The sequence below is a fragment of the Corvus brachyrhynchos genome, unplaced genomic scaffold, assembly GCF_000691975.1.
Source record: "Corvus brachyrhynchos isolate BGI_N302 unplaced genomic scaffold, ASM69197v1 scaffold18, whole genome shotgun sequence".
NCBI lineage: Eukaryota > Metazoa > Chordata > Aves > Passeriformes > Corvidae > Corvus > Corvus brachyrhynchos.
Genome location: NW_008246064.1, coordinates 2,897,160 through 2,919,800, shown reverse-complemented (window position 1 = coordinate 2,919,800; position 22,641 = coordinate 2,897,160). Strand labels below are relative to the sequence as shown.

At 45.3% G+C, this 22,641-nt stretch overlaps 1 protein-coding gene across 2 annotated transcripts in view; it reads right to left on the bottom strand.

Moving 5' to 3' along the window:
* Positions 1-2,149: 2,149 nt before the first annotated feature.
* Positions 2,150-22,641, bottom strand: part of CRHR2 (corticotropin releasing hormone receptor 2) — a 100,085-nt gene continuing 79,593 nt past the window's right edge. For both annotated transcript variants that reach the window (XM_017746735.1, XM_008643114.2), the window contains 3 exons: positions 20,023-20,158; positions 18,228-18,269; positions 2,150-3,923 (listed from right to left, as the gene is read on the bottom strand). In XM_017746735.1, coding sequence (XP_017602224.1) covers positions 3,783-3,923; positions 18,228-18,269; positions 20,023-20,158 — 319 coding nt within the window. In that variant the 3' untranslated portion in view covers positions 2,150-3,782. The remainder of the gene's footprint in view (positions 3,924-18,227; positions 18,270-20,022; positions 20,159-22,641) is intronic.

Genomic DNA, 22,641 nt, shown 5'->3' with positions numbered 1-22,641 from the left:
GACTGTTGCTGCTGATCCAAAGGGGACATCAGAATCATCCCAGACCTGTGCCATGAACGATTATTTTGTTGAAAGGGACATACGGCTTTAAAAGGCATCACGAAGTAGAGGAGAGTTTTCCCTAAAGAGATGTGACTTTATTCATCTTTATGTTCCTGCCAGAAGACAGCAAAGGAAGAAGCTTCTTTTGAAGAGAGCGGACATGAGCATGTTTCCAAAACCCCTGAGGTGCACATGAAAAAAAGGCAGCAGCCAAACCTTGATCATGCTCATTCTTCCCATGTCTTAGAGGCATGACTGGCAGCATCAGTGCTAGGATGTCAGGATAATCCAGGGGTTAAGCCACCTCAGGAAGTCTCCAGTCCAAACCCCCTACTCACAGCAGGCTCAGAATGTTGCTCAGGGCTTTATCCAGTTGGGTCTTGAAACATCTCTGGAGATGGAGATTGCACACCCTCACTGGGAAACCTGTCCCACTGCTTGACTGTCCTCATGAGGAGAAACTTTCTCCCTGCATCTTATCTGGCCGTTTTTTTGTTACAGTTTATGTCTCTTGTCCTCTTGCCTCAAACCACTGTGAAGGGCCTGTGTCTGTCAGCCACCTCAGAGGTACTGGCAGGTTGTTTTTATCTCCATCCAAAATCCTTTCATCATTCTGAAACACCTCCTCTTGCATCTCTGCACATGGAGAGTGCTCCAGACCTGAGCATCTTGGTGTCCCTGTGGCTGACCTTGCTTTAGTTTATTACTATCTTTAGTACTGGGGTCACCAAACTGGGCACAGCACCTGGCTGTGGTCTAAGGAGAGCCAAGGAGAAGGGAATAATCATTTCCCTCAGAAACATCCCAGCCTGCTGTTAGCCGCCTCTCCTGCCAGGTCACACGGCTGGTTTGGGTTCATTTCAGCATCCACGAGCGCCCTGGGTGCTTTTCCACACTGTTGCTCCTCAGCCAAGTCCTCACCTTCAGGAGAGGGCACACATGGCCAAGGGGCTCCCCTTTGCTGCCCAAGACATCTGGGGAACATCTCAGCAGCTCTGCTCACAGGTATCCTGGATAATCATCAAATCATTAACTCACTGTTAAAAGACAGGATGAACATCACTCAGTGCAAATTCAGAAATGTTTGTTTTCTTGACGTGTGTGTGGCTCATCTCCATTCTTCCAGCATTTTTATCAAGGGCTACCCAGGGGGAATGGAAGTTCTTCCTGATCTGTTTTGCTCCCAGGTATTTTTCTCCTGGAAGGATTTCTAAAGAGCTAAACTGAAATGAATCCATTTCTGAGCAGCCCCATGCCTTGGGATCGGATCAGCAGCTACTTTGGCTGGTGCTTCCAGGAAAGGTGAACATTTTGTCACCCCAGCTTGGATGTGCCAAATGCTGTTGGGGACAGATGTCAGCTCTCCACCTGTGGGACCAGACAGGACAGCAGAGACAGGAGCAGCACCACTGCTGTCAGGCAAGCGAATTGTGAACTTCCTCCAAAGTCCTGTGGGTGAGAACTTGCAGAGTTGAAAAGGGTTTTTTTATTTTCTTCAAGCTACACAATTTCCTTGGGCAGGTACCAGGTGCAATGAGACATCAGACACCTGACCTACTGAGACAGACACCAAATTTCAGTGTCTTCACCTGTTTATTGGTCTTAAATGTCCAGTGAGTATTTATTGTAAGTGAAAACAGGGCATTGCAGCAATAGCCCAAAAACAGTGGCACAAAGTCGGTGCCCTGGCTCTGATGTATTCCAGTGCCTCACTGAGGGAAACTCTGAGCTCTAAAGAACCTCAGAGTTAGCCATTAATTCACTGCTTCATTTGCCACATTTCTCCTCTACTCAGACCTGCTCAGTGTCTGGACATCTGCTGCGCTCCTGGCAGCTACAACAACCTGCAATTTCTGACAGTACCTGCTGCAAATCCCTTTTTCATCCCAGCATGGCCCCGAGCCAGAGCAAACACAGAGATACTCACTGGACAGATTTCTAACCTGTAGATGTATCCCACCCTGCAAACACAAGGTGCCAGGGGCTGTGCCTTGCTACTGTGATGAGTAAAAGCACTGACCTGGTCCTCACTCGTCAGGCACTCAAATCTCCCTCCTCCCTCTGTTATCTCTTTGAGGCACATGAATCCAAATGAGTTAGGAGAGGGAAAAGTTACAAAATGTCATTTATTTAAATTTGCTGTTCATTGCCAGCAAGCTCGAAGCTGAATATGACTGAGCTGTTAGGACAGGACGCCTCCACAAGCAGGGGATTTATAACAGTGTCTTCCAAGAGATTTTCCAGCCCCTGAAAACAAGAGCAACATAAATCTGGAGGTTTAAATCGAGCTTGTGCTGAGAAGTCCTATAAAACATCTGAAGAAAATTCAGGATAAGCTTGATAAAAGTGGAAAGAGAAATTGCTCCAACTCTGTTGAGATACAGGTGATGCAGAATATATTACACAACTTTTTTCATCCTGCTGTGGCAAAGCCCAGTGGAGTGAGCGCAGAGGGACAGGGATCCAGTGTAAGACCATGAGCTGAGAAGGGAGGCAATTCTTGCATTTAAATGCCCCCTTGTTAGGATTTTATCACGAGGTTGTTCTTCTTCTTCTTGGCTCATTATCAAACAGGATTTCCTTCCCTGATCTCAGCTACAAAACCACTCTCAAGACAGGTGTCCTCTTCCTTTCCAGAGTAAAATAAATGATGCCTGGTTTTATTGAAACCAACCCAGAGTAGTGTTTATTATTGAAAATATACAGTATTTTTGAACATCACATAAAAAGCCTGGTAGATACAACTGCTCTAGTTCAAAATGCTCAATGGATACCTTTTGTGCAGCACGTAGCGTTATCCTCAGAACGCAAACATCCTCTTCTCATCACTGCTACTTTTACAGTGCTTCCCTTTTGTGTTTTTTTAAACCCAGCAAAGTTGTCCTTCCCCACCCCGATGCTCTGAGCTGAAAAAACCCACTTTCCAAAGGCTTTCCACTTACATTGTGCTGGAAGCATGGGGCTAAGAGGAATGAGGGTATTCTGTAGAGCTACTTAGAGCTACTCCTGTCCTTTGAAAATCTGTGTAAGAGCAGGGGCATGGTGCTTGCCAGGCTAAGTGCCCTGTGTGGATGAACAGTCCAGCGATGCCCTGACAATTCCCAGTCTGTCCAAGGGAGAAATGGGGAAGGCAGATAAATTCGGGCTTTTAACATCACCTTTCAGATGCTCTTTTTCTTGCTGCCACGAGTTCTCAAATGAGAGTTTTGCAGAGAAGAAACTTTTTACAAAGGAAACAAGAAAGGGGTGGGCTATTATACACCAAACTGCTGAAATCATTAGGAATCAATGTACAGGGTGAGATGGGCAGCGTGTTAAAAATAGTCTTTGTTCACCACAATATGAAAGGGGGAAAAAAACAAAACAAAACAAAACAAAACAAAAAGAAAACCAAAAAAAAAAAAAGAAAGAAAGGAGAAAAAAAAATTGATTATTCCTGCCAGTGTGCTGTTTTAGACTTTGCGTTGTGAACTTCCACAGGATGCAGTCAGGGTTGAACCTGCTCCTTCTTTGAATCTGTTTCACCACCACCAGCTCCAAGAGGCTTTTCCCTGGTTGCCTCAAAGCAGCATCACGGATGCGGGAGATGAGAGTCTGCCGAAACAGGATGGGCCCCTCACTGGAAAGAGATCAGTGAGGACAAAGGAGGGAAGTTTGCAGAGAGGGGCTTTGGGTGTGAGTGAAGACAGAAGAACTCCGAAGGCCACGGCATGGTGGTGGGCGGTGTCCGTGCGGGGCGGTCACACGGCCGCGGTCTGCTTGATGCTGTGGAAGCTGATCCGTGTGGGGGACGTGGGGATGGACATGGCCCGTGCCACGCGCACCCGCAGCGAGTGGTGGTCCTGCCAGCGGTGCCACCTCTTCCTGGCGGCAGAACGGACCTGGGGAAAAACAGAGCAGAGGACGTGAAGGGAGAATTTCAGGTGTCCTCTGTGAGGGGGTGCTGGACAGTGCTGAGAGGAGTCATCATATTGTCAAGGCACTGAAACAGGGTTGATTCACAGGCCTGAAGAGGAGCTTCTAATTCATTGCTGTTCTCTTGGGTACTTGACTCTGGGAAAAAACATGACTTTTACACATCTCGTGTCTCGTATCTGCTATCTTAAATACCCCAGAGCATTTCAAACAGGCCTAAACAAACGCAACTGAATCAAGCCCTCAGGATGGGTGGACCTGATGGATGGTGCATCCAAGATCTGTCCAAGACCCGATGGAATTCTTAGAGAGCCCCATCCCAGGGGTACAGCTGCCCCTGCTGCCCTTGTGTGTGAAGAAGCACTGGTGGTGTAACCAAGCAGTGGTTCTGCAACGCAGGCACACATCACCCAGCCCTCGTGAGCTCCTGGTGCGGGCAGTGGAAGCTGCTCCACGCCAACAGAAGGTCATCCTCAAACAGGTGCTGACAAATAGGTCAGATGAACCTTGAATTTAAGTGTAATTTTTTTTTCCATGGAGCACAGAGAGAGCCCAGGAACTCTGGCTCAAATATATTTGTACATAAGCAAGAGAAAAACAGGAGAAAGGAACCCTAAACCTCAAATGCAGAGGGAGGGAAGGCTTGAGATACTCCTAATATAGACCATAAACAATTCCTGCCAAATCCCTGGCAGAGAAGACTCAAAGTCAGAATCTTGGATGAAGCATTTGGACCAATTTCTGGATATTCTTGTTGATCTCTGCTTTCTGTAGAGAGAAAAGCAATTCAGACCCCAGGGAAATAAATAAGCCTACAAAATTAGGTGAGATGAATCCGGGCCCAGCTTCCTGGAGAGTCAAAAGCCTGATGTATTCATGACACTTGGAAAGGATGCTGATGTTCTGCTGCCAACCTGAAATCTGGTGAACCGTGAAAGAAGCTTTGTTACGTAAAACTTCCATATCAAGCCAGGGCCTCCTTTGCCAAAACCACATTTTTTAGAAGGTGAGGTTATAAATAATGTAATCTAGACATTGCACCTCAACTACTGACCCATACATCTCTTCCTGACCAAGAGGGGACCAGTCAGTGTGGTCAAAGGGGATGATTCATCTCCTTCTAAAGCACGTGTCCAAAACAGGCCAGATATTTGTGATCAGATGAAAAATATCTATTTCCTTTAATTGGTTATAAAATGAGTCGAGACAACCAGCTCTATTTTACATGTCTGAATTACAACTGTAGCTAAGTTCAGCCAATATTGGTATCTAACCCTGAGTATTTTTTAGTCTTTAATGTACCTATTTTGTACTTCAAAAAGTACATTATTATTGTACTTCATCCCTCAAAAGTAAAAAGGATTGCTCTTAGCCCAATTTTACCACAGACAAGAAGAACTTTGGGTATTATCAGCAGTGATGAGGTTGTGGAGAAGACCTCCAAGGGATCAGCTGCCCTGGCAACTGCACATGGCTTGGGAGGAGCTTGCAGAGGCTGTGAAGCCCATGCTGGCACAGGTTCTCAGCTACCAGCATGTGGGTGAGGTCAATCAAAGCCACCCTGGGTGTGTCTGTCACCACCACTGGCGCTGCAGGGAAGGTGGAGTCGAAAAAAAAGAATTGCCCAGAAATGAACAGTCACTGCTTTTCTTCGTTTCTTTGAAAGTTTGGGGATGTCTGCAGGGGCTCTGTGGGGTCTACTCAAAATACAAGGAACACACACAGCCTCCAAGCCCACTTCAGAGCAGCTCCAAAGTGCTAAGGGTGCTCAGATGAGTCGAAGAGTTCCAGGAGTGCAGATGTTTCCAACCCAAACCACACCCTGTCAGTTTGAGGTGCCCCAGATGAACAGGATGAAGGCCTGATGGTTAAAACATACAAGAGTTCACAAGGAGGAACAGAAAGGGGGAAACTGCGCTCCTTCCCTTGGCTGGTTTCAATCTTCCCATTTCTGGGTGAGCTTTCAGGGACTTGGACAGACCCCTGGGCTGTAGAACTGCTACTGAGAAACTGTGGTCTGGCACCAGACAATCCCTTCTCATCACAGCTTTGCCCATGAAATACACTCCACCACAGGTTTGTGAGTACCAGCCTGGAAAACAGTTTTGCAATTGCCTCTTTGGTGCCTTTTCTGGTGAAGCCTGAACCTGGAAGTGTGGCTTTTTTATCAGAGCCCTTCTAGAAGGCAGAGATTGGGCAAATCAGACCAGAGGATTCCTTTCTTTGGGTGTTTTCTCGACTATCTGTGATCTGTGCTACTGCCAGGGTTGACATGGTGGTTTTAGGTCATAGCTTGGACTCAGTGATCTCAGAGGTCTTTAACAACCTAATTGATGCTGTGATTCTGTGGTTTAAGACAAACAGCTGCAGATTTTTACAGTAAGGTGAGGAGAAAGCCACACTGGGTTTCTTTCTTCTGATTCTGAATCTATATAAATAATAATGTTTATAATAATGTTAATAATAATAATCTATATTAATAATAATGTTTGTTACACTTAGTAGGGCTCAAACAGAACCTAATGAAACAAATAATAGGAGGTAATAGGACCGGAGAAAGAGAACACCCAATGAAAGGAGAACTAACACTAAGAGAACTGTCAGGAAGAGCAGGATTGTCATGAATGATTTGGAGATGAGAATGAGAATAATGTGATTAAACAACAGTGCAGAGGATTTCTGGAAGAGCCTCTCATTCTGAAGCAGTAGCTACAGCATCTCTCCACCAGTTTCAGGATGGGGTTTGGTCAGGTTATAAAATGAGGTGAATGACACAGTTATATGGGATAGCAGAGTCGGGATGGACTGACTCAATCACAGACTGCAGCAGCCTGGACTGCTGGCCATCCCCTTCTCATCAAACTGACCTCTGTGGCTCACTGAACCCTCCTGGGAAAACAGGAGAAACACAGGAAAGCTGTGCCAGGGTGTTGCACTTTTCTGGACATTCACTACCTGCAAACCTACCATGGTTCCAGCTGGAGAGGCAGAGGGATCCTCGCTCCTGATTCTGGGTGGGAGGGAGGATATAATGTGCACCCAAAGGCAAATCCAGGTGCCAGAGACCATGCAAGGGGGGAGGCAGCTCCCCTGAAAGACTCACACCCAGTCTTGGCCAATTATCACAGAATCCTGGAATGGTTTGGGTTGGAAGAGACCTTTAAGTTCATCTCAGTCCAACCCCCTGTCATGGACAGGGACACCTTGCACTGGACCAGGCTGCTTCAAGCTCTGTCCAATTACTGGATCCATTATTTATGCTTCCAATACAGACAGTGGAGAAAGAGACAATCCCTCTCAGGATGGGACTTAGGCATGTGGAAGGAAGTAGTCCTTGCTCCTCTGGGTACAAACCCAGCTTAACTGAATGCTGGGCTCCTCAGACAAGTGGTTTAAGTAACACATAAAGTGTCAGATCATGGGAAATTGTCCCATGAAGACCTGATATGCAGAGGGATGTTGCCTCTCGAATGCTCCTTTCTCCCCAGATGTCACCGAATGCTGAGATACTGTTAGAGAAAATTTTCCTCCTTTCTTCTGCACTGAAATTTTGGCTTTTTTTCCTGAGAAACCAGTGTGAAGAGATACTTACTCAGCCAGTGAAGCCAGATTAAATTTATCATTTGTGCTTCAAGCCAACCAGGTCAAAAAGAGCCACCTGGAGATAAAGATGTGAGTCTAAACAAGCAGCTGGCCTTTGTGATATGGTTTGAGACAGAATAAAAAAGTAGTAACAAAAATGCTGTCTTCTTGTACAGCTGGAGCCATTCCTAATGGACTGGGCACATGGAAATGGGCTCTGCACTTTCAAGGGTGAGGGCAAAGCATTTTTTAATGACAGAATAATTAACTGCAATTAGTAGGTGAACAGAGTGGAAGCAGAAAAGGTTAAGATAAAACTTATACCTTGTACTTGAACTCAGAAACAAAATGCTAGGTTAACTTTAGGTAAGAAAAGAAAAAACTGGCTGTGGCTGCTGTAATAATGTGTTAAAAAAGACACCAGAAAAAGCTATTACACACTGGAAGAGTAAAAGAAAAAGAGAAAGCAAAATAGGAACTTCAAACATGGCTGTTAATCTCTGTAAGAGCAGCTACCTCTATTTATTAAGCATTTCTAGAGTCAGAACCATGCCCCAGAGTCTGCATCAGCACGTTTATAACCTGAAGTTACCAGCACTGGCCTGTAACAGCCCAAGGATGCTGCTGCCATCAGTGGTTAGAGCTTAACAAGGAGTCTTGGGAACACAAATTATCAGCCTCACCTCTGTGGAACTTCAGTTGCTTGAGAGGACCAAAATTATCCCAGCTCTGAGCACAGAGCTTTGTGTACTGTGAATAATCACAGTTTCTGAGTATGTGTTCAAATCAGGTTTGCCAACATGTTTGTGCCTATAGAGTGTGGGCACTGCTTTGGAACAGCCAAGAAAAAGGATTTGGATAATGGGATGAAAAGCAATCAGTGGGTGACAGTTTTTCTCTTCTGACTGGATCACCTAACCAGGGACTTGTCAAACTTTTAGATCACATCTGGTAAGAAATATTGTTAAAAACCTCTTTTCCCCCTCCTCCACAGCAGAACAACAAAGAAGAATGAAAGAGGTGGAGAGAAGGATGAAAACATTCAGAGAAGGTTTTTTTTTTGACAAAGTAGACATCAACTTTGGACGGCTACTACCTGTGCTAGACACTGGCTGCTGGCTAATTTCTTGCAGCCATCAATTAGAAATGAGCTGAAAAAAGAGCAACGTTAAAAATCAGATTTTTGAAGAAATGTCATGTGTCATGAGCAGAGAGGAAGAAGTTTTGATCTTACACAGAACAAAGGGGCCCATTCACCAGGGGAATCTTGACATAATAACACTAAAATACAATAGTTATGTAGGTGTCTGATAAGAAGAGTAGGAATAAATGAGCTGCCATGGGAATGGGAGCTGGAATTAGGACTATTGGGATGCCATCATCCTCTGTCCCCAGGAGACATCCCTCACCTGGCAGTGCTAACAAGTGAGGGCCAGGGGGACAGCAGGCCCTCCCTGTCTGTAGAGTAAGCACAGAATCCCAGAATGGTCTGGGTTGGAAGGAACCTTAAAAATCACCTCATTCTATCCCCTGCCATGGGCAGGGACACCTTCCACTATCCCAGGGTGCTCCAAGTCCTGTCCAACCTGGCCTTGGACACTGCCAGGGATCCAGGGGCAGCCACAGCTTCTCTGGGCACCCTGTGCCAGGGCCTCCCCACCCTCACAGGGAACAATTTCTTCCCAATACCCAATCTGTACATTCATGGTGTTCAGTAGTCTGTGACTGATTAACTTCTTGCTTTGCTCAAATGCAACTTTTTATTCCCAGAAATCCTGATAAGAAGGCAAATTAATTAAATGAGTAGTATTTACATAGATCTCGACAGGCTTTAAAACAGTCTGATTTTTTTTTTCTCTGAAAACGGTTTCAGTGGTGAATTCAACAACTTCCACCTACATTTAAGCACCTTTGTGCTGCGTTTCAGATCCCTGTGCTGCAGTTGGAGGTGACTGGAGAATAACTTTGGGCTTTAAACATCTTTGAACAGCAGTGCAAATTGTGGAAAGTGGATGAAGATTGAATCAATGTTTTTGTAAGCTACAGATGAACAAGAGGGACTTTCAAGCAATGTCCAGACCAGCAAAATGGAACTTTAAATTTCAAGACACTGGTCTCACTGTGTCTGACTTTGCAGAGAAATTCACTTCCATGAGGTTTCTGAAGTCCTGGCCTCTCCCTGCATCCATCAGAGACAGGGACAAGGCCATAAGGTATTGGCAACAGCTCATCAAAAAGAGACAGCCAAAATAGATCACTTGGAATCTACCCTCATTTGCGTGAATCACTGCCCATAAATGAAGCTGAAGGTGATAAGCTCAGCTGGTTATGTGCATCCATCAGCTGTCTAATGTTAAGGGGAATAAATCCCATCCATTACTTAATTGTTTAATACTTAAACTAATGTAAGGTGATGCCTTAGATGGTACCTGGAAAGTTTTCCAGAGGGGTTAGGGTGTCGCTCAGGGAGGAAGGATGGCAAATGCTGGATTTAATAGGAAATTCTGTGAAGCAGCTGTGAGTCAAACCTCTCCAGATCCTTGGAAGGATTAAGCACAGGATGATTTGAAGCAAAGAAACAGAGTGGCCTAAGCACACAGACCCCTGGACCGACCTGTGGATGTCCAGGTGAGGAGTTCTAATGCTCCCAGAGAGACAGGATTGGTTTCATCCGTGTTTTGTAAATAAACTACATCAGTGAGCAACTGCACCTGTGTCCTACCCTGCTGGTGGGGCTTTGCCCAGCTCCCACAGACCCAACCCCTGGGGCCAAGGGTGCTCCTGTTACCATCACACCAAATACTGAACTGAAATCCTCATACAGGTGCCATTATCAGTATTCAATCCTCCTGAGGTCAGGAAGGGATGTAGTCAAAACAATCTGTAGGGCTCAAAGGAAACAAAAACAAAGCTCAGGTAAAAACATTCTGGGTTTTTTTTTTTCCCCCAGGTACCCTACATCACACCACTATTTATGTAACATTGTTATGGTTTTTTGTCTCCCTAAAAAAAAAATTATCCTGCTTAATTGGTCTGCAATTCCTCTTTTTTTTTTTTTTCCCCCCAGAGTCTTTTGCAGCAATTCCATATAACCCCTTAACAGGAGGATATTTTCACAGCACCTGCCAGACTGGAATGTCGAAGTTTATTTCTAAGATCACAGCAGTGCCATTTTGTTATCACAGAGAACAGTTCAAGAAGCTGGAACAATTCTGACTAGTCATAAAGATTTGCCACACATTTTTGGGTGGAAACAAATGCTGCTCGTTTCTTCTGGGCCACAAAGGACCAGAACTAACCACAGCAGAGGGAGGCCATGGGTGCACCCAGCCCACCTCAAGCCCCTGTGATTTTATTGTGGGGTGCTCTGGAGTCAGCCTGACATCAGCAGTGGTGGAATGAGAAGGAATATGGGGTGGGGAAGGACCCTCAGAGCAGATGGAATTAAACTTGAGCCCTCTAGTCCACCTCCACATTCACATTTATTCAGAGATTTTAAGGAATGCTTAATGCATGTCCTTTGGGCTCGGAATGATTAATGTGGAGCCTGCCTGGGCTGATGGGCAGGGGATGAGTAACCATTCCAGGGGTGATTCAGAGCTGGCAATTCTAATGAACAGCCTCCCAAGGTGATCAGATCAAAGGAAGCCACTTTGAGCTTAACAGATTTTGAGAGACAGATGGTGCTTGGCTAAAGGTCAACAGAAAAAAAATTAAACATATTTATTGTTGCCTCGCACCTTGTTGTAAGGATAATTTACAGTGGCATCTGATCTATTCCTCTCTGATCATGTTTTCTCTCTAAGCCAGCTAGCTGCTTTCCATTTGAAATGTCAGTTGATCGGTGATTATTGATATTGATCAGATAACGTGGTTATTGATATTGATCAGATAACACTGAATCTGAGTCCTGAGCTAAGAATTCAGGCTCTAAAAGGACATTTTCAGACAGAGGCCTGGCTAGCTATGGATCCCTCCAGGACATGGACAGAAATGAAGGACACAGAACTCATGAATTACAGAATAATTAAGGCTGGAAGGGACCTCAGAAGGCCCCTGGTCCAATGCCATGGTCAGAGCACATCCAGCATAGTGGTTTCATCCAGTTCTGAGATTATGCCAGGGTCTTGTCCACTCATTTTGAGCACAAACAACAACAGAGATCTCAAAACACCTTTGAGCCTCTCTTCCAGTGCTTAAATCCTCACTATGATATTTTTTCTGCCCTGTTTAACCAGGATTTGCCTTCTTCCCTTCATTCAGTTTCAGAGTGCAGACTGCTCTCCCTGGGCAGCCCCTCATCAGGCACCATCCCTTTACAGATGTAGGTTGTTCTCAAACACTGCCACCCCCATTCCCAAGCCCCTGCTCTGGGATGGCTGTGTTGGGATCTCCCACCATAGCTGCAAGGTTTCCAAGGATCAGAGAACTCTCTGAGGGATCTGGTGGTGACTGGAAATTGCATGAAGCACCTAATAACAAGGACAAGTGATCTCTGGAGGCAAGGATTCTGATTCCTCCATTACACTCGTTTCCATCATCACTGCTGAGGTAGCAGGAGCAACACCAGCCTTATTTAGAATATGAAACATCTTTCCCTCTCTCTTTGAAAAACTTCAGTTTATCTCAGGAGAAAACCACCACTGTTAAGAAGGTCTGGCTGAAAGGTAGACACCACACCAGAAAGGGAACTGGATGGAAGATCCATCTTCCTTTAGAGAAGTTTTGTCTGGAATCAGTCAAAGGTAGAAGAGAAATTCTGGGAGTGCTGTACCCATCTTCCTGTGAGCAGTAGGTGCACGCTGAAGAACTGGAAGGAGAAACTGACCTGCAGGAGAAATTGTGCAGCAGGGATTTTGTGGGAATGCATTCCCTCAGCACAGTTTCAAGCCATTCACAGAATCACAGAATCACCACATGGCCTGGGTTGGGACATTAAACCTCATCCAGTGCCACCCCTGCCATGGCAGGGACACCTTCCATTATCCCAGGCTGCTCCAAGCCCCAATGTCCAACCTGGCCTTGGACACTTCCAGGGATCCAGGGGCAGCCACAGCTTCTCTGAGCACCCTGTGCCAGGGCCTCCCAATCCTCACAGGAATAAATTTCTTCCTAACATCTAATCTAAACGTGTTCTCTTTCAGTTTAAAGCCATTCCTTCTTGTCCTGTCACTATGTGCTCTTGTAAATTCTATCTATCCTTGTTCCAAAAATCTCCATCTTCAGCTTTTTCTTTTTTTTTTTAATCCAGTATTATCTGAAATTAAATTCAGCCTTGTGATCTGTGAGTTGACTGAAAAAATTTTGAGGAGCATCTTTTTTTTTGCAGTAATTGAAAAGGAAGCTCACAGGCTGCATTCACTCTTCTGAAGTGGCAATCAACAAAAATGCATGCAGATTTTTCATTATGCCCGTTTTCATAACATCTTCAATTCTCAGAAACCTCTCATTCTCAATTTTCTTGGAAGTCCAGAGATGCTCTTTTCCATTTGGATTAAATGACATTTGCATATTTTGCCCTCTAGTGCTGGTAGATTTTCTCTGTGTCCAAAAAAATATAACTCTTTTTCCATAAAGTCTCTAAACAAATTAATGAGTCAAGTGCCAACAAGTGCCTCTTGTGCCCATCCATGGCACACACAGTTCATGCAAAACAGCTTCAGAACACTTCAGAAGCAATAAAACACAAAAAACTGTAAACTTTTAATCTGAACTGCTCCTCCTCCGTGGATTCACTGCAATAATTTGTGTATAAAGTGTTGGCTTGGAAAGAAGGAAGGGAACAGAGCTGGGGAAGGGTCTGGAGCACAGATCTGATGAGGAGCAGCTGAGGGAGCTGGGAAAGGGGCTCAGCCTGGAGAAAAGGAGGCTCAGGGGGGACTTTCTGGCTCTGCACAACTCCCTGACAGGAGGGAGCAGCCAGGGAGGGATTGGGCTCTGCTCCCAAGTCAGAAGCGATAGGACAAGAGGAAATGATCTCAAATCGCAGCAGGGGAGGTTTAGATTGGATATTTGGAACAATTTCTTCACTGAAAGGGTGGTGAGGCATTGGAACAGGCTGACAACCAAAGTGGTGGAATCCCCATCCCTGTAAGTGGTCAAAAACCGTGTAGATGGGAATGTGGTTTGGCGATGGGCTCGGACGTGTGCTGTTAATGGTTGAACTTGATGATCTTAGATTGGTTCTTTGATGTAATGATTTTTTTATCAACAGCTGAGGGGCCTGACACACCCTCTCTCACTGCAGCCAACAAAGCCAGTCCAGGAGCTGTGTGAAACACTGTGTTTTGTGGAAATGAGGGGAAGGGACGTGACTGCAGGCCCAGGTCAAATGTCCACTCAAAAATGAAGGAAATAAAATCATCCTGTTTGAAATTCTTTGCACGGACTGCAATTTAATAGCTTCACTTTTTCCCTTCAGTGATGCCACATCTGTCAGACCAAATCACTGAAAATCAGGACATTTTATGGCGGCATCAGCTATTACCAAGGTGTCATTTTTGGTTAGATCTCAAGGTTTGTTGTTTAAATCACGGGAGGCTACAGAGGAAAAACTCTTTTCTGTTTCATTTTCCAACCTTCACAGACAGACCTCTGACAAAGGGACAGAAACTTAACAGAATCCCAGAATATCTCAGCTTGGAAGGGATCCATAAGGATCATCGAGTCCAACCCTTGCCAACTCTGTAGGCAAACTCTTCTCTGGAACAGCCTCTCGCATCCTGAGTGTTTTTAAGATGCTGATTTTGATCTTTAAACCCAGTTTTAGTTGTACAGAAGTTTTGAAGCTACACAGACTGCGATGCTCAGATCTTGTGGGAGCTGGACTGAGGGGTGCAGCATAAAACTACCAGAGCCAGCAGAATTTTCCACTTTATTTTCAGTTCATGCAGGTTTGTCAGGACACACGGTTCCATTTCCTGTGACTCTACCAAAATGCAGTCTCAAGTAATAATTCTGCCATTTGCTCAGATTCCAGTAACTGCCATTAATGCTTGCCCTGTACCCAAACCAAGTGATTTTCACATCAGACTGAGAAATAGTCTCAACATTTACTAAATCTCACTGCAAAATCTCTATGAGCACTTTAAAATACAGGCACTAAATTCATTGCACAATTTCCTTTCCTCAGAAGGGACTGGGGTTAAGTGTAGCCTCTCCTTATTCTGAGAACATTAAAATCCAGCACAACTGTGCAAAGGCTGCATCCAATTCCAGCCCTGACAGGGAAGGAATTTTGCACGGGTCCCTTGGTAGCTGCTGAAAACATCACCTCTGTTCCTTTACTTCCTGTTAGTCTCCTTCTTTCTCAAAAATACCTCCTGATGAGAAAACTCAGTAAAATCATACACTGAGCCTCAGGAAAAAACCCAAATCAGGTTATGGGGGATTTTCAATGTGGTTACCTAAGGAGTAGAACATCTCCACAGCCATTCCTTCACATCTGAGGGACCCACAGTGGTGTTTCCTCTGTCTTCCACTAAATACAGCAGCTTTGAGTCCACCAGCAAAAGGAAATACATAAACTGGGAAGGGACGAGTCTCCGGGACACGAAGCACTCACTGAAGATCTTATGAAGGATATTTTGGGGTTTTTTTGAGGGCAATCCATAATTTCTGAGCTCTGCTACAGACAGTTACTGGCAGGTTGTGAGTACCCAGTGGGATGTGTATCAAATATGGGATGGGAGAGACGCAGCTGAGATCACAGCATTACGAAAGCTTTAAATAAATGGATTTTCCAGGCTTTTTGCTTGTGTCATCATTCAGAGCGAGCCTGGCAATGTGGGGGATGAGTAACCTGATAAAGACCATCACATGCATTTAAAGAACCCAACTCTGCTGTAACTGGAAAACCTGAAGTATTTCAAAGCTTCTGAGACAGCAAGTTAGCAGCTCAGCTGTCACCGAGACAGGAACATCAGGCTCGCTGAAGAGATAAGAACAGGGCTTCAGTGATTCCATGGCTACTGAAAGGCTGCTCCTCACAGGTTATTTTCCTCTTTTAGAGTAAAATCTGGCACCTCATGGGGATTGAGTGGCATTGCCTTCATCACCACTTCTAGTAGGGATGCCTGGCTGGGAGCAGCTCAGCTTTTATAATAATTTACTGTAAGATGCAAATTTGTTTTCTGGACAATATGATTATACACCCAGGAAGCTCTGAAAACTCACTGCATTTGCTACTTTCCTCAGTGCAAAGCTGAGGCTGGAACAGAGCAGGAAATGTTATCCTTTAAAAGCTTTATGATATTTCAAAAAAACATTCTCACAGTACATTAAGATGAGCCCAAAGTTTTTTTTCACAGTTTTGAAGTAGACAATACTGTAATATTTGACGGTTTTGGACTTATGTTTTACCTCAAAGAAGTAGCCAGAGAGCTGCCATGGTTTAGTTGGTCAAGTGGAAGTTGCACATTAGATGTTAAAAAAAGGCTACAGGGAAGGTTTTCCTCCCAAGCTCAGCTTTTGTGGGTGTCCACATGCCAGCAGAGTGTCTGGGCATGCAGTGGAGAGGCAGCCCAGACTGCCAGCAAAGCCTGGAGCTGCTCAGGTGAGCAGATGAGGTGCCTATTGTAGACTAAGCTGATGCAAAGCTTAAAAAGCAAAAAGTTGTATTGACTGGCTTGAATTACTGACAAGGAGCCATTGGAGAAGCCCCATTGCATCCCACTTGGTTTTCCCGCTTCCCACTCGGATGTGAATCTTCTCCAGATCCTGTATCAGCTGGTAAGAGCCATGTGGATGCCTCAGATATGCTGCAGCCTCTCCAGCAGCACCAGATATCTGAGTTTAGGGAAATGAATCAACATCCCAAGCTGGGTGTCTCAACCTTGGACTGACTCCCTCAGAAATGCCCATTCCCACCATGACAGCAGCACAATACAGCTGGAAAATCAGTTTTGGAATCACTCCAGATTTCCCAGGGCATTTTTATCAAGGCCCAGAAGTGCATGAGGTGAATGATCCTCTTTTGACAGGATTGATTATGTCTGAACTCATCGAAGTTACAGGAGGTGGGAAATTGGCTCATGGCTGTGGACAGACAACTTCAGACTGCTGTAGGGAAGGGGATATTTGGATATTTCTCCCAGTAAAAAGAACTGAAAGAATGCCAGAACAGCCAAAGGAATGAAAACCTGCTGTGAACAGCTAACAGCTCCAAGTCTAAGTGCCACAAAATGGAAGTGGGGTGACGGAAAATCCTGACTGGCTATGAAATCACATGGCCTGGGTTCCAAATCATGATGGTTACTGGGACACCAGTGAACAAAAAACCCCAAACCACAAAAACCCCAACACCACCGCCCATTAAAAAAGCCTGCTGTCTGCAGGAAGATTCTCTTGCATTAACAGTGTAGACCTGGTGAATATGACAAGCAGAAATCACAGAACACCCTGAGCTGGAAGGCACCCACAAGAATCATCCAGTCCAAATCCTGAACGGGAGACCCCAACAATCCCACTCTGTGCATCCCTGGGAGCATTATCCCAGTGCCCCTGGAGCTCTGGCAGCCTTGGGAATATGACCATTCACCAGGGAGCCTGTTCAGCACCCTCTGGGGGAAGAACCTTTTCCTAAATCCAACCCAAACCTCCCCCTGACACAGCCTGAGGTAAATGTAGTTCTACAGGCACCTGTATTTTGGAGGAAGATTTAAACTCCCTATTTTTTAAGAGGCAAATGGAACAGTGAGAATTTACGGAAGGGAAGCTGGAAGGAGAACTGAGAACACTCTGCTGCCAGGATATAAAAGTGGCACATGCTTAACGTGAGAAAGCTGAGCTGCTTCTTGTTAACATCACCTCAGAATTAATGAGGAAGAGGGGGAGTTACTAATGTAAAACAGAACAAAATAAATACAATAAAAACAAAATAAAGCTTTAAAAATAAAATTTTAAAAAGAAAATGAAATACTTTTAAAAAATTAAAATGTGGCTGCTTTGAAGCCATGCCCATTCCTTCTCATAGCCCACAGTGAAATTAAGAAGCAGCACAAACAAAATTTGTGCCAACACTGCAGAAATGATGAAATATGGAATGAATTTCTGCAGAGACTAAAATTTTAGCTGGACAAAGATGACACACTTTAATGCAGGTAGATGAGACACTGACAATGTAAGCAGGGGAAAGATACAAATCTCTCACACAGTGGGGTGGGAGTCAAACACTGGGGGATATCAGCAAAACATTTCTTGCTTGAGTAGCAGTACCTGAAATTAATCCTGATTAAATCTGTTTTCAACCCTCTTTTCTGAATACAACAGGCACTGATCACTCAGAGATTGTGACTTGCATGGACAAACTCACTCAGCCCAGCATGGCAAGACAAAAATGGGTCACCTGCAGCATATCCTTAACAAGAGTCCAGCTCAGCAGTAATTAGCTATGCCCAGAAATCGTATTTTTAATTAATGAGAAACTTCAAAGAAGTCTTAAGATGAAGAACAGAAATTTTATAATCTGACAAAACTTCTTTCCCTCTGCCCTGACCTCACAGGTAATAGCCTGAATTTGATAAAGTTTTGAGGACACAGGACACCAGCAAAGAGGGCTGGGGAATTCAGGGACACATTAAGAGCCTTCTACAAGAGACTGATGGGACTGCGACCCCCTATAAAAACATCTCAGGTCTCTGTAATCAGGCACTCAAACAAGTTCCACCTCCCAAGGATTAATTACTTACCTCACCATTCAAGAAGCAGTAAAATACTGACACAAAGAAACCCTGGAAAGAAGAGAAAGCAGTCAATTATTAGGAAAACATTTTAACACTTCCACTGATAGAGGGGATTGCCCCTGCAGCTGGGCTACAACAAACATCTCTACAGCATCCAGTCCCTGAGACCCCTCAGAGGAGCTGTGCCATAGCTGACAGCTCTGGGGGGATGTCCCAGGCACTCACAGGGGGAGTTAAATGGCTTTAGATGGTTTTATGTGGGCCAGTGCATCATCAGATTGCTTAAATTCACCTGAGCTCAATGGCTCTGTGGAATCTGCTGTGACTAAAGCCCTGTAAAGACCACAAAGGTTGGAATTCCTGTGAGTGGAATTCTGCCCATCTTGTTTTTAGGGCTGGAATTATTGTCACCGTTAAGGAGAGACTCCCTGTGCTTGCTTTCTTACACACATCTTCATAGAACTAATGAGCAATGCAGCATTTTTTTGAGACACTGAGCATCAGCAGATAAAAAATACAATCAGTTTTAGAGAATGAAAAGCGTGGGTTTCTTCCCTGGTAAAGGCTAAGGCTCCTTCCTTCACAGGTTAGAAGGGACATTCTTCATTTTGGACGTTTAGGTGGGATTTCTGTTGGGATGCTCTGTGTTTCTAAGATAAACATTCCACCAGTAAAAACTGCAACCCAACTACTGTAGATTTGGCCTGCCAGCTGTAGGTTTGTACTGATATCCTGGGTACCAGAGCACTTGTTCCTGCACACAGGAGGTAAAACATCAGTGTCAAACCAATTCCCATGCTAGTTCAAGAGGTAAAGCTGTAGGACACAAGGGAGTGGCTAAAGATCCTTCAGGGCCTTCAGTCACTTTTGGGTTTGTGTCAGATTCAGGGAGGTGGGGCAATTGCTCACATTCCATTGCCTTTTCCATCCTGGAAGAACTCCAGTTAAATTCAGGGGAGAGGGGAGATGGGGCTGATGGCTCAGGGAATGCGCCAGAACAGGCTGGGCAACACAGCTCAAGTGTGTCTGGAACATTGTTCCTGTCCTCCCAGTTAAATTCCTGAGTTCTACCAAAAATTTCTTCAGTGATCCATCCACCTTTGAAAAGTGAATGATCTTTGAAGACAAAATATTAAAATTTTCTCTGGAAGCAGCTGGTTAATGTTTTGTTGTCTTCCTGTGGGAGTCTTTGCCTCAACTTTCTTTTTAAGCAACTGGTTCTAAACTTACACTCACAACTGGGTTTTTTTCCTGAATCAGAGAAAACAGAAATACATCCCTATCATCTCTAAGAAATCACCACATTACATACCATCTAATATTGATTATAAATTGTCCTCTGCAGCCGACAGAGAACAGCACATCAACCTTTGTCTGGACGCTCTTATAAGCTGCACAGACCAGCAATTCCAACAGGTAGGAGCTGTTTCCCTTTGGTTTAGCAACATGGAGTCCAAGTCTCAGCCCACTGTGTGCTCTGGGAAGAGAGAGGCACCTTGGGAGGGGGATCCCTCACCTCTCTCAGGCCGGTGGAATGAAACATCTTCTCTCTCTCCATTGATTTTATGTGAGGAGCTGAACACAGTGCTGAGTTAAGGGAGATGAACCCCTCCAGCCCACACCTGAGAGGATTTTCCACTCCACATGACACACCTGTCTATCATATGCACATGTGAACTAGGCTGAGCTATTTGCAACTAATATTTATATCACACACTTCACTGCCTAAAGTTCCCTGGCTGAAAAGCACCGAGGATCCTTTCAGCAGCAGCTGATATCAGCTGTAAACTTGGTCTCTTACCTGAAAAGACTGAAGGAAGGAATTGAAATAGATGAAAACGATCTGGGAAATGTCATCCTCGCCAGGGTTGACAAAGAAAAGCATGTAGGTGATGCCAAGCAGAGGCAGGAGAACCAGCGTGGCCTTGACTGCCTTCCTGTGGGCAGGGAACAGAAAACAAGTGATCACAGGGAAGAACAACTGAGTTGACAGTGGAAAGGAGGAGCATGGAAAGAGAGAGAGCCTCCCCTCCCTGCCCAGTGCCTGTCCACTTGGGGAAAGATGTCCTGGGGAAGCCTTTGAATCCTGCTGTTTCCCCCCACACTCTGAAGTCCAGAGCGTGAATGGGAACCTTATTTATGTCCCTCCCTTTCACCCTTTCACCTTTCCCTTTCCCTCCTATCAGCGGGGCTTGCATTAGGCTGAAGCCTTGGGATTCTCTGCAGGTTTGGTGAGTGATTTCTCACACCTCAGGGAGATGTGATCAGTGCACAGCTCAGCTGAGATCTGCTCTGTGCCCATCACTTGATTTTGTCTGGAGTGTAAACACTTTTCTCTCTCTCCCTGCAACACCTGCACACGCAACTGAACTGCTCAGGGCTGTCTTAGAAACCACAAATCACAAAGCAGGTGGTGCACAGGGAAGCATCAGTGATTATTAACAGAATTATTAGGGGCTAATCTTTATTACTGGTGTCTAACAGCATCTTGGGGTGTCACCAACAGCAGCATCTCATCGTGCTAGACACTGTGCAAACACAAAGGCTGCAGTCTGGCTAAGCCTGTGTAAATCTCTGCATAATGCCTAGTGGGTAGATGAAGACAGGCAGGGGAGCACAAAACCACCACCAGGATAAAGTGACAGCCTTAATGAACCAGCTGCCACAGGATTTAATACCTGCTTACCAAAAGACTGCACTGCTCTGCTGTAGAGCACCAAGGCTTGCCCCAGGCTTTGCTGGAATTCTAAAGGTTTCCATTTAGGCTGTGGAAAAGACAATTCCCTCCCAGAACCTGCCAGGACAAGACCACTGTCATCTGTTCAAGAACAACGGCAGTTGCTGTAGATTGATTCCCTCAAATATCTCTAATGCTCCCCTGCAAGCTGCAGAAGGGATAAAAATGTACTGAGGTTTGAATCAGGGCTTTTTCAGGCCAGTTTTAGTTTTATGGCATGAGGTTTGAACATGAAAAAGGGCTATTTTTCCCTTCATTTCTCAGGAAATGTGCAGAGAAGGGTCGGAACATCAGACCACTGCACTAACTTCACTTTTTCCCAAAACCCCAACACGAGTAAAAGGCAGGAATCAGGCAAAACAACAAAGCACATTACTGCAGCAAAACTGCCTCCAAAGTCAAGAGCAGCCTGATTTGAGAACATCAAGTTTCAATTTAGCATGATACGCTGAGATTTCATCCAGAAATGAGTTAGAGCAACAGATCTCACTCCACAAAACCTGTGCTATTTCCCACTGCCAGGACCTGTCCATCCCCAAGTCCTCCAAATATCTTGCAAGATACTGCAAACGGTAAGAGAAGAGCACCCAGCATCTCCTGGTGTCTGAGAATTTGCTTTTGGACTGCTAATGCTGATCTCAGCCCACACTGGTGCCTGAAGGGGCCAGGCCACCTTCCCTCTGCTGTCCTGGGCTAAACATTCCTGACTTTTCCTTTCTGCCATCCCAGTGCTTGTGGGGTTCTGCTGGGTATGAGAACTGATCTACCCCCCAAATAAAGGTACTGATTAGCTGAGGATCAGTTCTGTGATGCAACCCAATGAGTGGTTACCCTAATTCTGGCATCAGCTGAAGGGAAGGGACACAATCACCCTTCATTCCCATCCCCTAGACTTTAAATAGAGCATTAAATACCTGTAGGCACACATTAATCACAGAATCCCAGAATGGTTTGGGTTGGAAGGTTAAAGATCATCCAGTGCCACCCTCTGCCATGGGCAGGGACACCTTCCATTATCCCAGATTGCTCCAAGCCCCATCCAATCTGGCCTTGGACACTTCCAGGGACGGGGCAGCCACAGCTTCTCTGGGCACCCTGTCCCAGGGCCTCACCACCCTCACAGGGAAAAATTTCTTCCTAATATCCATCCAAACCTACTCTCTGTCAGTTTGAAGCCATCTCCCTTTGTCCTGTCACTCCAGGCTCTTTTAAACAGTCTCTCCCCATCTTTCTTGCAGGCTCCCTTCAGGTCACAAGTAGGTCACCCCAAAGCCCTTTCCAGGCTGAGCAGTCCCAACTCTCCCATCCTTTCCTCACAGCAGAGCTGCTCCATCCCTCTGATCACCCTGGTGCCTCCTCTAGATGGGCCCCAGCAGCTCCACATCCTTCCTGTGCTGGGGATCCCAGAGCTGGAGGCTGCACTTATTACATATATACTTGTGTACATATAGAAATGGATAAATTTGTCCTCACATGAGATCAAATCCTTCAGATTTCATGGAAAGGGGAGGGATTTCACGTGTGTGCTGGGGCACGTGCAGGCCCAAAGTGAAATGGAGTGGACAGAAAAAATGCAGACAAGCTTTTATGGAGAGCCTGCACAGATAAATACTGTGGGCCTAATTTGTGAGCTCCATCAACAGTGGCACCTGGAAAGAGAAAGATGGGACAAGAACAGGACAA